Raw genomic sequence first — 14,018 nt, 5'->3', positions numbered from 1 at the left:
AAACATTGAACAGTGCTGCCACATATGACACAGGGAAAAAAGAAAATACACTGAACCCTTTCTTTGCCATCATATAAAAATAGTGTTGCTACAAAAGTATAAATTAGGCTTTCTAATAAGACAACTCAGATCTGAAGCTACACAGGAATCTGCTGCCAAAGTGCAATAAAAAAGACGATTAATAGAATCAAACTCTTTTTTTGTTGCATTTTATTAGAGTATAAAAAGAAATGCCTTAAAAATAGGATGCGAGCAACACTAGTTTCTTAACCTGAATTGATAATAAACTATAATCAATTTAAGTTTGCAGTCTTATACCATTGTGTACAATAATTATAATGAGTAAGTTCAAACAAACTAAAACTTACAGCTGATTAATAACAGTATCTAACTTGAGTTTTTATTATATCAAAAACCTGTTGAAATGCTGATGTTATTTTTACTGTCCCCAAAAAGCGCGTCGGCAGCCTCCAGGAATGCTTCTTTCACAACTTCGCCGTCTTTGAAAGACTTCATGTGTTTCACAAGAACGTGACTGACACGATAAGATTCTATGGTAGCAGCCTTGCTCTTGTTGTTGGGCCGGGTGAAAATGGACTGCTGCGCATTTAGCTGTCCTCTCAGGCCCCTCCCCTTTTGGGAGCGTAGGGCAGAATTAGGAGGGAATTCCGTCTCGTAGCGTTTGTGCACTGTTTTGAAATGCCGCTCCTAAATTACTCTTCTTCGATAAAGCCACGCTCGCATTGCAGATGAGACGGATGGACTTTGAATTGGAATGGATACAAAAATAGTCATCCTCCCACTCGGAGTGAAAATTATATATTTTGGGCTTTTTTTCTTCTGCCATAATTGCGGTCTTGTGTGTGTGTGCGGACTGTCACTCCTGTTGCCACGGACAACGTCAGCGAACTACTGCCCACTAGCCACGTCCCGACACATGGGGTCACGCCGGCCAATCACAAAGCTTTGATGCGTTCAAGTGCATTATTCTGGCACAGGAAGATTATGTTATAGGACATTAACGATACAACAGAATATTGTTGTTCTATTTTTAGACACATCTCGCGATCGACTGGTTGGGCACCCCTGATGTAGACCAACACACAGTCTCTTTCTCTCACTCTTAACAGCAGGCCAATGGAAAAGTAAACTAAAACAGTGGCTCAGCATCAAACTTGTCCTTTTTGGTTATTTGTAGCTTGCGCATCACAAATGAGAATGTCAACATTTGTCTTCTAAATCTTTGTTTGAAGTCATCATTATTTGCATCTACCCACGATTGTGGGTATCGCTGGACTCGATTCCAGTATGTAGCCATGCCCATAGACCTTTCCTAATAATGTTTTTGAATTAAAATATTAATATAGGTTAATGCCAGGACTGCTTATATACAAGTACATGTTCCATTCCGGCTTTTCCTTATATGCCATGGTTCTTCTGCTCTTCATCATATCACTCAATTTTCTTTCTATTTAATCTACAGACTCAGAACAGAATGAAACTGATGGCAGATAACTACGAGGATGACCATCTGAAGACTGCTCCTGACCAGACGAATCACAAACCCTCTCCAGATCAGGTAACCTTAACCACCGTCTGTATCCTGACCAGCTTTCCCCGAGTTTCTCTGAATCATTTGTTGAAAATGTGTTGTCTCTTGTTAAGAAGGTTGAAGTGACGCCTTCTATCCGAACGGAACTATGAACTTAAAATGTATGTTTTCTTCTGTCTTAACTACTCTGTCGATATACGCACTAACCAAATGTTCCTTTGTAATGCTGCGATTGGCCTACCTTGTGGCTAACAGGATGATGAGGAGGGTATTTGGGCGTAGCCAACCTTTTACCCTCCCCCTCTCTCTCTCTCAGACATTTTATTCAGAAGGGTGAGCTTGTACGTAAAGCCAGACGTGTCACACCTCTCTTCATCGTTGATCCGTGGCATGTTCACTTCATCACTTGTCTTGTACTCATTATGTTTTCTTTTGCTGTTTGCCATTCCTCTCATAATGATTTTTTTTGTATCGCGCATCCCGTGCCTTTAACCGTGTGTGTGTGTGTGTGTGTGTGTGTGTGTGTGTGTGTGTGTGTGTGTGTGTGTGTGTGTGTGTGTGTGTGTGTGAAGAGGATGAGATGATTTTGATCCTGGCTCAGTCTCAAACTAAAGCATCTTAGCTTTGCATGCCATTGCTCTTCACATTTTGACCCACACAAACAGGTGTTTCATTGGAAAATGTTTTTAACCCTTCATGTAATCAATGATTTGCGCTAAACCTACACATATAATGATCCAGAATACTTTTATGATGCACCCAATAACGTTGGCTCTAATGTGAAATAGTTTTTGGTTCATAAGCATGCATGCAATGATTTTTTGTACTCATTTATTTGTTTTGTGGTCTTGTGCCTTGGTCTTTCATCCTGTTCAATCATAAAAATCAAAGCGTAACTCCTTTGTAAATGTGTAGCCTAAATGTATTTATCTTTTTATTTGTATTTCCACACTGCCTCACACTCTTCCCTTTGGTCCCTCCCTGCAGATGATACCCCCTCTCCTAGCCCTGTCCCAGAACCGCAGTAAGCTGAAGCTCTACATCGCCCACCTGACGGACCTGTGCCATGACCGGGACCCCAGCATCCTCAGCCAGCTCACGCCGCCCTCTCACTATCACCATAGCGACCCCGAAGATTGGGAGGAGGAGCTCCAGAAGATGAGTGTGGAACAGGTATTGGAACAGGTTCTTTTTGTATTACTTTTAATATAATATACTTTAATATTGTCTGCTTATCTGTATTATTGTGTTGCATTGTTGGAGAAGCCTGTGACCTAAGATTTTCAACGACATAATTACTCTGTAGTTATGTTAGTTTGACAATAAAGAACCTTGAACCTTGAAGGTAGTCGAGGAACTCTTTTGCTCTCCTCTGTTCATGTTTAGATTGTCATTTTCTTAAATATACATATATCAAGATTTTAATTCAGTGAAAAACATCAGCATTTGTTTAACTTCTGAATTGATCATGATTGAAATGTATAGGCCAACGAACACATTTTAGAGTGAACAAATAAACAAAATATACAACTCTACTGCTGTAATCAAAATCAATGAAATGACCGTAGAGATAATGTATCTTTTTAAAGGCACAGAATAACTGACATGTTTTGTAAGCTTGATTGAAAAGGGGCATATTTAGGACACATTTAAAACGGATTGATTTGAATTTGTTTAACTTGTATTACTTATTCCTGACGTTATAACTTGGTTATAGTTATATCTATAGATATGTGGGAGTCTTAGTATTCTCCATTACTGTTTTTATTTGGCATGATGATGCAGTTATTTTTGTAAATAATTGTATTAGAGATAAAGCCTTTATTAGATTGAAAAAAGGATTTCCTCCCCATCGCTAGATTCATTCCATGTCATGTTCGTTAACCTCTTTTTTTTTGTTTCATCTGTTTGTTGATTGAAAGTCAGGTTTCAAGAAACTAACCCATGCTTTTTCCCTCTAGTTGGAGCGTGAGCTGGAGGTGTGTGAGAAGGAGAGCGGAGATCTTCAGGAGTACGCCAACTCTGTCCTGCAACAGATCGCAGACTACTGCCCCGACATCCTGGAGCAGGTGGTCAATGCCCTGGAGGAGTCATGCTGACCACTCTGACCTCAGGCACCAGCCGGCTGACCCCTGCTCTCCACGTAATCTGTAGCTGAGCCCAGGTGCCCCTACCTCCCCTCAACCAGGCTCCTGGAAGGATGAGAAAAAAGCTGGGGCATTATCTGAGCTTTCCTTCCTCGCTCCCCTCGTCCACCCTGGAACAAACGTTCACAACTACAAAGTGCTTTCCTGTCTCATGTGTCTCTCTAATGTCAGGCCTGTACAATCAAATGAGTGATGTTCACAAAATGTTGTCAAATATGGCACTTTGAGCAAATATCAGATTACACACTGCAAACGGAGGGCTTTTTGATGATGACTGCTAAGTCAGGAGGTGGGAAAGACACTACAGACCTAATTCTATATCAGGCATCACAGCATATTCTAGGTTTGTAAAAAAAAAAGGTTAAAAGCTCACTATGCATTGGTGAACTCACCAAATTAGATTTTCACTTGTAGTGTAATAAGAAAAGTATTGCACAACTGTTAGTCTGGGACAGGTGCGTTGGGAGAGAAGGATATCCGATGAAAGAAGCAAACCTCCGCACAAAGTCTCGAAGCATACTGCCAACCTTCCTCTCCCTAGACGTCGTCATTCACAGCAGGAACTGCTAGGTAAAGCACAGTTACCTCACCCACTGCTATCTCAGCCTTTCACCCTTTAAATTCCTCTTGCATATTTCTAGGTAAGAGTATTCCTTACATGGGACAGGAAAGCACTTTTTGTCTCAGAAACAGGGAGCTGCTACATCGAGAGGGGAGCAGCGAGGAGCTCAGTTCAGGGGGTGGATCATGGAGCCATGTAGATGCTTAGTTTGTATTGCAGTCAGTGTTCCGTAACTAGTCGGTTGGAGCCACTAGTTAAAGATACAGCTACTGGTGGCTGAACATCTCAACACTTAGGAAACGCCACTTTTTAACCAAATATAAATGCAGCATGTTCTCCAAATGTTTCCTCTCCCAGCTTGGAGCTGCGGGGGAGTTCTTGTAGCCGGGATTAAGAGGTAGGTACGTTTTACTGTGTAGGCTGTGGCTGGGTCACTGGCATGAGAGGGGGATTAAGCCGGACCTTTGACACAGATCAAAGGACAGCTTTTAGTTACACTATGTTCTCAAATACTAATGAGAGAGAGGGAAAGAGAGAAGGGGGAAACAAAAAAAAGCTTTTACTCTCTGAGACTTGTTAATTTTTAGATGGTTTTGCACACAACGTCCACTTGTTTATGAGGTATGCAATGTTTCTTTTGAGAACGTTCTAGTGGCCTTGGAGCATGCACAGAGATCATTACTGGACCTAATGCAGGGATAATAGTCCTCTGTAATATTGGTGCTAAGGCATGATGTAAGAACTTGTGATCTGATCCACTGATCATTCAATCTCATCCAAAGGTTCTATAGATGTTACTTAAAGCCCACCTGTTCTTTAGTTTGTAGACTGAACACTGAAGAATACAAGCAATGCCCTTTTTACTTGTATTTTTCAGATCACTTTCAAATGCAAGTGATGCCTCCTTTTATTGTATTTTTTGAAATCTTCAGGGCCGGAGTTTTTAATTACTAAGTGCATCTACATTTACAGGAAATAAAAGTCACTTTTCAGCATATTTTGACTTTTTAGATCGGTTTGTAAATAACGTGATATTTAACACGTACAGTGACTGAATAAAGGTAATTAAGTGGAAGGTGTTGTGCATTCTTAAAAAAAAAAAGTGAAAAGCAGTGCAGTTGTCTTTTTGTGTCTAATTTTGTCTTCTGGATAAAATGTGTGCGTGTGTGACAGTACTGCCATAACTTGCGGAAAGTCATGTTCTATAGAGATATATATATATATATAAATATAATACATCTATATAAAAATATTTACTGTATGGATATGCATTGAATGTTTGCACAGAATCTTGAGAGCGAGCTGCTCTGAACAAAATGACGTTGAGTTAGTGTCCTCAGCAGAGACTGAGGAATGAAGTGTCAAAAAATCTTGTGTCAAATGTGTGAACTAAAAATGTTTTCAAACCGTGACTGTGTGATGGGAGAGTACTTTTCTTGCATTTATTTCTAACTGTCATTTTTATATATTTTCACCATACGGTGATGTAAATGTACTACCCTGAGATTCCAGTGTTGTCTTTTCTTCTTACCTGTTATGTCAGCAGTTTTTGTTGGTTGATGTCATAGGCAGACTGCGCCTGATGGTCTCCAACCATCATGGCCCTCCTGCTGTTTTAGCATAAACATAATATTGCAAAACAGAACAGCATCTGGAAGCTTACTACCAAACTTCCTGTGTATGTTGGATTTAAAGATGCATTTGGTTGGACTAACTGGGTTTTTACTAAAAAAACAGCTGTTGCTTTTGGAGGATGTTAGTTTGATCCTTGTTTTGGTACTTTTCGTCCGTTAAACCACCCTTATTTTGGCCTGTGTGTCCCTGCCCTTGCCTTAATGTCTTGTCATCTCTTTCTCGACTCTTTATTGAGGAACACAGAGCTGATTAAGGGGCTTCTGTCAACTTCATGGTATTTGTTTCTTTTGCATTTGTATAAGAAATGTACTGCCTTCTGTCTGTGTTAAGAATCAAACTGTAAAAAGAAAGCAAAACAGACATGTTTGAGTTATTTGGATTTTGTATGTATGTAAATAAATAAATTATAAGCCTTGGTTTCTTGCAAACGTGTTTATATATTACATGTACTTTGTTATCCCATTCACGTGTGAATATTATTTAACCCTTAAAAAACAAACTCTTATAAATAAATGTACAGCTCTGTGAAATCATTAAGATAATCATTTTTATCACATTTTACTGTAGATTTTGTCTACTGGTAGCTCTTTTGCAAAACAAATACTAAGGCATTCTTTGGTTAATCTTGTGCATTACAAATGTAAAGAACCTGGCTATTAAGACGTATTAGTGAAGCCCTAAACTGCACAAACCTTAGATATATGGTCATAACTATAAATCACATCAATGTTAAAACTGTTAAATGAATTAAAACCCACAAATGAAACATATTTGCCATCTTTATTCATAAATATCACTACTGTATGAATATAAAACAATCTTAAATTACTGCTTTTTTTTAAACAAATACTCTGACACGTTGGAAGCTCCTCAGGAGAAAACCATTGATAACAGTTTTTAGGTATTGCATATAGCCTTTGCAGCTGTTAATTACTACGCCTTACTGTAGTTGTGTTGATGAACCTTTGACAGAGTAGCATACTGGAAAATCTAGTATATACTCATTTCCTCAGGAATATGAAACATAGCCAAATATACACAGGTAAACAAAGACAGCGAGTGATCCATCCACTTCAATTTGAAGTACAATTTTGTCAACAGTCACTCAATAGAAAAAAATATTGGTTACACAAATAAAAAATACATCAGCCAAAAAACAATTCTATCAAAATGTGCCTTTCTGTTAAGAGTTAAAATACCTAGCTATTTTTCTGCAATGAGATCTTTTAAAATATCTGAATCTTCATTGGAAGGTGAGTCACAAAAATATGCAATTTAATCTATTATTCAGCAATAGTAGGCACTCCTGTGTTTGATGGGTGAGGTAGCTAGATATTAGGAACTGTACACAGGCTGAGATTAAACAATGCACATTAGAAGAGAGTGCCAGGCTGAAACTAAGAGCGGAGTATTGCAAGAATGTGAACAATATTCCAGTGATCAATGCAGAGCCCCTCTCCTTGTTTTTACTCACAGTATTGAAGTTAACAATTAAGAAAGGAGTCCCTCGCAGTACATAACTGAGCACTATACACAATGAAACATGTATACTGAATGAGAGAGATTTCACCTCACTCTCTCACTCTCAGTCATCTGCCACAGTCCCAGGTTTAACACTTTAAGGCACGGGAGTTGTGTTATCCTCTCCAGACCCCTCTTAGTAATCTTTGTACACCCGTACAGATCAATCCCAGTCAGCTGGGTGAGGTGGTCAGCTATCAACTCCAACCCTTTGTCTGTGATCCTCACACACTGTCCAATGTTGAGAGTCTTGAGCTCATGCATCTGGCGTACCATCCTGTTAATGCCATCATCACTGATGTGGCAGGAGCACAGGGAGAGGGACTTGAGCTGATACAAGCCCTGGGCGATGTAAGCCATGCTCTGGTCTCCAATCTTGTCACAAAAGGAGACATCAAGTCCAGAGAGCCGGAGGGAGCCCATGGCCAGATGCATTATCCCCGTGTCACTGATATTATCACACGACCGCAGGTTCAGGCTACACAGGTGTGTCATGTGTGACAGGTGGATCATCCCTGCGTCTGATATCCCTCCGCAGAAGCTGAGGTTGAGCACTTTGAGTTTGTTCAGACCCTTTGAGACATGTTTGAGAGAAAGGTCAGTCAGCTTCTGGCAGTCCTGCAAGGTTAGCTTCTCCAGGGACAGGCAGCCCTCTGCCGCGCTGCGGGTCATGCCGGACAGGTGACCGATGCCCACATCCGACACATGCCTGCAGCTGCGCAGGTTAAGGCTCTTGAGTCTGTGCAAGCCCCAGGCAATGAGCAACAGGCCGGTGTTTGTGATATTACTGCATCCCCCGAGTTCAAGCACCTCCAGATTTTTGAGGTACTGGGCAATCCTACCCAGGCTGGAGTCAGTGATCTGTTTACAAAGGCTGAGATTCAGCACCCGCAGGGATGGGATGTCCTGCACAAAGGCATGTCCGAGTCCGTTGTCTGTGAGGTTAAAACACCCACACAGGTTAAGGCTTTCAATGTGCGGCATCCCTTGAATCACGTAGCTCAGACTTCGCCTTAAGCTGAGAATTTGAACTTTTTTGATCCCCCTGGTCTGCAGGCTGGGGAACAGAGACGGGTTAGCTCTCCGCAGATGAAGCTTGGCTTCCACCCCCCTCCACACCGACTTGTGGTAGGACGCGTCCCTCCAGGCCGCGCACACTTGGGCTACTCTCCCTTTGTCTTTAACGTCCAGATAACTGAAAATAATGGCCAGGATCTCCGGGAAAAGGCACGATATATGGGTCTCCATTTCAAACATGACTACAGGATGGCTGCGTTTAGCAGCAGAGGTTGACTCTGGCCGACAATACTGTCGTGGTTAGCTCGCCGAAACTCTCCTGCCGAAGTTGCTGGCTCGCTCGGCGGTGTTAGCTAATGTCAGCTAGCATACAGGCTAACTATAGCCGGTTAGCTTTGTGTGTAACGTAACAGAAGCAACCCATCTTGTAGGGGCGAACCTTGCTATTATGACTTGCTATTAAATAAACGATGGTGTAAAATGTACACAATAGACACAGTTCTTGGTGTGATAACTTGGATGCGGGAAACTCCGAAAGGCAGTCTTAATATTTACTTAGCAGGCTAGGCTAAGGCTGCTAGGTTAACGCTCTTGCGCTAACGTTAGCAAACGTCGGCGTAGCGTTAGCTGTGTAAACTTGTGAAAAGCCGAGCAACATCCCCGTTCAAGCCGTTCAAAGCAAGTTATCGGCTACTCCCGTTCCTCGCAACGCATATCCAATAACTTTTTAGTCTTCAGAAACTTTCATCCCCAAAGCTTTTTCTCCTCGTACAAAGGTAACTGCCAGGCTCCTTTAACGTATGAGGCATTTCCAGCAGCGGCGGAGCATCCCGGATCGCTACAATGAATAACCAGCTCTGTGTCCGCTCTCAGCGGCTCAGACTCTGCCAGCGGCTCCTAGTGGAGGGGACGAGTAGCACTACTGCTTAATGTTACGAACAACATTATTATACGATGCATCAAAGACAAGACAGTGGTGGAAGAAATATTCAGATGCTTTACTTGAGTTAAAGTACTAATAATACATTATTGTCAAAATACTTAATACAAAAGTATTAGAAGCAAAATGTACTTAAAAAGTAAGTAGGCCTAAAGTAATCATTGTGCAGAAAATAATTGCCTTAATGTGTGTAGGCCTATATATAATTATATTTATATATGTGACAAAGTTCTGGTTGACCTTTTGTAAAGTATTGAAATAATTAGACTTTTTGGTAATTTAGTAAGTCCACTAGTTACATTTTAGAGATGCATTTTGTTAAAAGTAGCTAAAGCTGTTTATTAAATGTAGTGGAGTAGAAGTATAAAGTAGCATTAAATGGAAATACTCAAGTAAAGTAGACATACCTCAACATTTTACTTAAGCACACATACCCACCTATGATCAAAGATACTATTGCATCCTTCAGCAAGAAGAAAAAACATAACTATACAGAAGTAGAAAATTAGAACAATATGTGTTATGTTTGTTCAAACAGTTTTAGTTTCAAAAACTAGAACAAAGTGACACATGCATAATTAATATACCTTGGAGGGTTTTAAGTGTTGCTTATTGTTTAGAGTTTTTTGTTGCCAATAATTCACTTTATATACATAGATAAGAACCCCACATAGGCAAAAAGCTAAAGAAAATATATATTAAGAAAAATTAACATCAACATTGGGACAAACAAACACAAGGTCAAATGTTACGATTGGAATTTAATGTATAATGCATGGGAATACCTGAGTACCAAAACGTAATTTAAATAAATAAGAAAAGTAAATGGGGACAGAGTGTGTGACATGTTTTTACCTCTTTCAAGTGGGATAACATTGACACAACACAAATAACGTTATTCGTCTGTTTTAGACCTTGGCACCGATTTGTATACCATTGATTTAATATGGTTTTGCAATTGAATTAATTGATTGAATGTTAAATAATTGCCAAATATTTGTATAATGTAATATCCCTTGGCAGAGCTGTTTCATGGGATATCATAACACTACTGCATGTGTGCAAACAATAGTAACTCACTCACAAAAAACACTTAGTAATTGTGTAAGTAAATTGGCCAATGCCACCAAAATGAAAGTTTGTAATTGCGTCAGTTGTAGTGCTTTACATTTTTTTATGTTTTTTCACCATGTTAGTCAACTCTAGAAATCTTCACACAAATTCACACATCACCCAAGTATTGTTTTTTGTTCTGTCCGTTTTGTGTAGCCGAATGCTATTGTGTTTCACAATTTGCATTTTATATTCAGATTTTTCAACAGTAGGTGAAGGTTTACTGGGAAAAGTTAATACTGCAGTACACAGAAAAAAGGATATGCACTGTAGACAGTTCAGCAATGTGTTACAGTTACAAATTCACCTTTGATATTCCATGTAAAGTCATGCCAAAGAATCCAACAAAACCTAAAACAATAACAAAAAACAACGCTAGTTCAGTTAAAAACAGCAAACTGTACCTCCTCCCTGTTTGTAACACTATGTCAGAGATAATGGCTGAAATGGGAAAGAATGTTTAGAAGTTGTGAAGAGTTTGGCGATTTAACTGAGAACCAACTCATTGGTTTTAATCAGCAAGCCGTTTGTAAACTTTCATGTATTTGTGTAGCAATACCAGTAATGAGAAGTTTCCGTAGTTCAAGTCACCTTTAAACCTTCAGTCACCTTTGACCTTCAGGGGCACAGCTAGAAATCCTAGGCCCCCTGACATCAGCTCACCAGGGGCACTGAAACAATAAATACCTACAATTCCTGGAATTTTCCAAGGCTCCAGTCTAGCTATGGACTCCTGAATCTTTCAACACAACATATATTTAGTTCAGTCAGACAGCCTGAGAACTCTCAGAACAAAAAACAATAACAAAGCCAGAAAGCTTCTTATATCTTAGTAGAAATATTGTACCCAACAGAAAAAAGAAGTTAAAATGCAGAGTGTTCTCCAGTTCTCAAAGGAGGAATCTTTCATTAAAATACAAAGGAAAAGACCATTGGAAGTGAATAAATTATATTTCATTTGTAATATTTAAAAAATGTAGGCCTTATATCGTTTTTGGAATTCCAGGTATCTTATACAGTATGTAACACCAATAAACATAATTTGTTGCATTGGTCTTGACAAAGTGCTCGAATGAAGCCAAAAAAACACTCTCAGAAATGTTAATGCTTCTAATATAGTTGTTCTCGATTGCTAACACACTAACATTATACATAAAGCACAATTATTTTAACTGACACTCAAAGAGCAAAACATTGGCTCAAATCTCCAAAACTCTAAACACGTTTCCAGGTTTTCACACAATTTGCAAATCAACATGGCACTTTTTGCAAATCATTGCACACGTTATCAACCATGGTTTGACGATGAGAGAGGCTGGACAGAGGGTTCAGCCTAATCTAAGCAGATTTACTGTTGCCTCTGTAATCCGGACACTTAGACTTGAAAACAGGTTAGTTACCAGTTTTTAGCTCTGCATAATTCATGATATATCAGTGCGTGTTTTGTGAAACGTATTTTCTTCATTACTGTAGTTGAATTGTTGGCATGTTGCATACTATAACTGTAAAAAAATCCAGCACAATGTACTGTGGTAAACTTACTTTTATGCAACACAGACACTGACCAACCACTAGATCTTTGTTGTTTATCTGAAGGACTGAGAAACAAAGAGGTGTAGGTGGAAGGCCAAGGATGAGGCACAGGAAGCAGTAGTTACAAACTTGGTTTTGGCAAACAATGCATCACACTTAGAGAGACCCGAAGCATAGTAACTATTTGCTGAGATGCATGTTGCACAATGTTATTTTTAAAATATGATTTTTTTCAACAACTCATTTGTATTTCTTCATTTACTGTATTTCTCTATAAGCAAGCAATCTTTCTCTGCAGAAACCTCTAGAGCATAGCCCATAAAACATGAAAGTGCTTTAGATTATGCTCAGCAGTTGGGTGGTCAAACAATCTAGTATTATGAATGAAGTGTGTTATTTGGTGCAAAGGTTTGCATTTGGTAAGAGTTTATGTAGTTTTTTGAGTGCAGTTCTTCATTTAGCAGAAATTAGGTGTTTTTCACTTTGGGTGTGTGGTTTTGTGAATTGTGTTTAGTGTTCTGAGAAAATGATTAATTAAAAAAAAAAGTATCAGTATAGTTCAACCACGAAGACCGTCTTTACTCTTCATTTTCTATTTCTGTTACTACTCTCTCCTCTCAATAAGTGATCGGCGGCGTCACTCCCCAGTTTAACCAATCACGTTGCTCTATTCAGACAAGCCTATAGCGCTCCGCTAAACCTTTTAAATCTTCTCTCCCCCCTCTGACAGCTGTCATTTCAGGTGACTCAACGCAACCCTCCTCCACCCCTTTTCACCTCCTGTCCCTCTGAATCCAGGGTCAAGCTAAGCCACTCCTCTTCAGACCGACCCAACTATCCATTCACCACCACCAATGTCTAGACCCCGGGGGGTTTCATCGGATCGGTTCTCCCCTCCCGAATGATACTCCTGCACAACGGGCCTAATCGCCAAAATCACATTACATTACATTCATATGTGTATCCCTGGCAATAAATATGTATTCTTACATCAAAACCGTCTCTCCTGATTGAACTATTGTTGATTCACATCAGGAGCCATGACTATCCCAATCCCTTGTATTTCACCTTAGACCTTTCAGATATAAAAACACATTATTTTACTGTAATCTCTGTAAATTATTGTATAGAAGACCACACGGCGATGGAGAGGTCCCTCAACTCTCAGGGCTCTGCTGACTGTGATGATTATCTCTGGCACTGGGGAAACTGATGTCATCAATTAAATGGTCAATTCAAAAACAGCCAAAAGTGCATATTCACTTTCATTACATTACATTACATTACATTGCATTTAGCTGACGCTTTTATCAAAAGCAACTTACAATAAGTGCATTCGACCAGGAAGATACAACCTTGAAGAAAACAGAATCATATAAGTACATCAGGTTTCGTAGAGCCAAACATTTCATGTGCTACTCAACTGGCTTTAGATAAGCAAGCCCTTTATTAGTATAAGTGCTTTGTTAGTAATTCTATCGCTCAAAGTGGAGTCGAAAGAGATGAGTTTTCAGTCTGCGCCGGAAGATGTGCAAGCTATCTGCTGTCCTGATTTCAATGGGGAGCTCATTCCACCATTTTGGAGCCAGGATAGCAAACCCGCGAGTTTTTGCTGATGGGAACTTGGGTCCCCCTCGCAGTACGGGTGCAGCGAGCTGTTTGGCTGATGCAGAGCGGAGTGCACGTGCTGGGGTGTACGGTTTAACCATGTCCTGGATGTAGGCAGGGCCAGATCCATTCGCAGCATGGTACGCAAGTACCAGTGTGTTGAAGTGGATTCTAGCAGTTACTGGAAGCCAGTGAATTGAGCGGAGGAGCGGCGTGGTGTGGGAGAATTTTGGAAGGTTGAAGACCAGACGAGCCGCTGCATTCTGGATGAGCTGCCGAGGTAGTGCAGTTCCTTTAGCAGTGTGCAGTTCCTCAGAGACAGCAAGGAGAGCAGTTTCTGTTGAGTGACCTGCCTTGAAACCAGACTGGTGCGGATCCAGAAGGTTGTTC

At 40.1% G+C, this 14,018-nt stretch overlaps 2 protein-coding genes and 1 long non-coding RNA gene across 3 annotated transcripts in view; 1 reads left to right on the top strand and 2 right to left on the bottom strand.

Annotated features, from left to right (window-relative positions):
- Window positions 1-2,627, top strand: part of LOC104956532 (ELKS/Rab6-interacting/CAST family member 1) — a 92,725-nt gene extending 90,098 nt beyond the window's left edge. The window contains 3 exon segments of the mRNA XM_010784028.1: window positions 1,484-1,579; window positions 1,808-1,885; window positions 2,540-2,627. Coding sequence (XP_010782330.1) covers window positions 1,484-1,579; window positions 1,808-1,834 — 123 coding nt within the window. The 3' untranslated portion in view covers window positions 1,835-1,885; window positions 2,540-2,627.
- Window positions 1-12,274, bottom strand: part of LOC104956535 (uncharacterized) — a 43,062-nt gene extending 30,788 nt beyond the window's left edge. Inside the window, exon 1 of the long non-coding RNA XR_799568.1 lies at window positions 12,261-12,274. This is a non-coding gene — a long non-coding RNA (uncharacterized lncRNA). The remainder of the gene's footprint in view (window positions 1-12,260) is intronic.
- LOC104956534 (F-box/LRR-repeat protein 14) lies at window positions 6,663-9,262 on the bottom strand. The gene has a single exon (XM_010784029.1). It carries the CDS (start codon window positions 8,672-8,674, stop codon window positions 7,463-7,465), a length of 1,212 nt encoding a protein of 403 aa, XP_010782331.1. The 5' UTR covers window positions 8,675-9,262; the 3' UTR covers window positions 6,663-7,462.
- Window positions 12,275-14,018: the final 1,744 nt, after the last annotated feature.

This window comes from Notothenia coriiceps, unplaced genomic scaffold (genome assembly GCF_000735185.1).
Source record: "Notothenia coriiceps isolate Sejong01 unplaced genomic scaffold, NC01 NC01_scaffold00026098, whole genome shotgun sequence".
Lineage (NCBI taxonomy): Eukaryota > Metazoa > Chordata > Actinopteri > Perciformes > Nototheniidae > Notothenia > Notothenia coriiceps.
The sequence above is the reverse complement of the archived record's forward strand: the minus strand, read 5'-3'. Positions and strand labels throughout refer to the sequence as shown.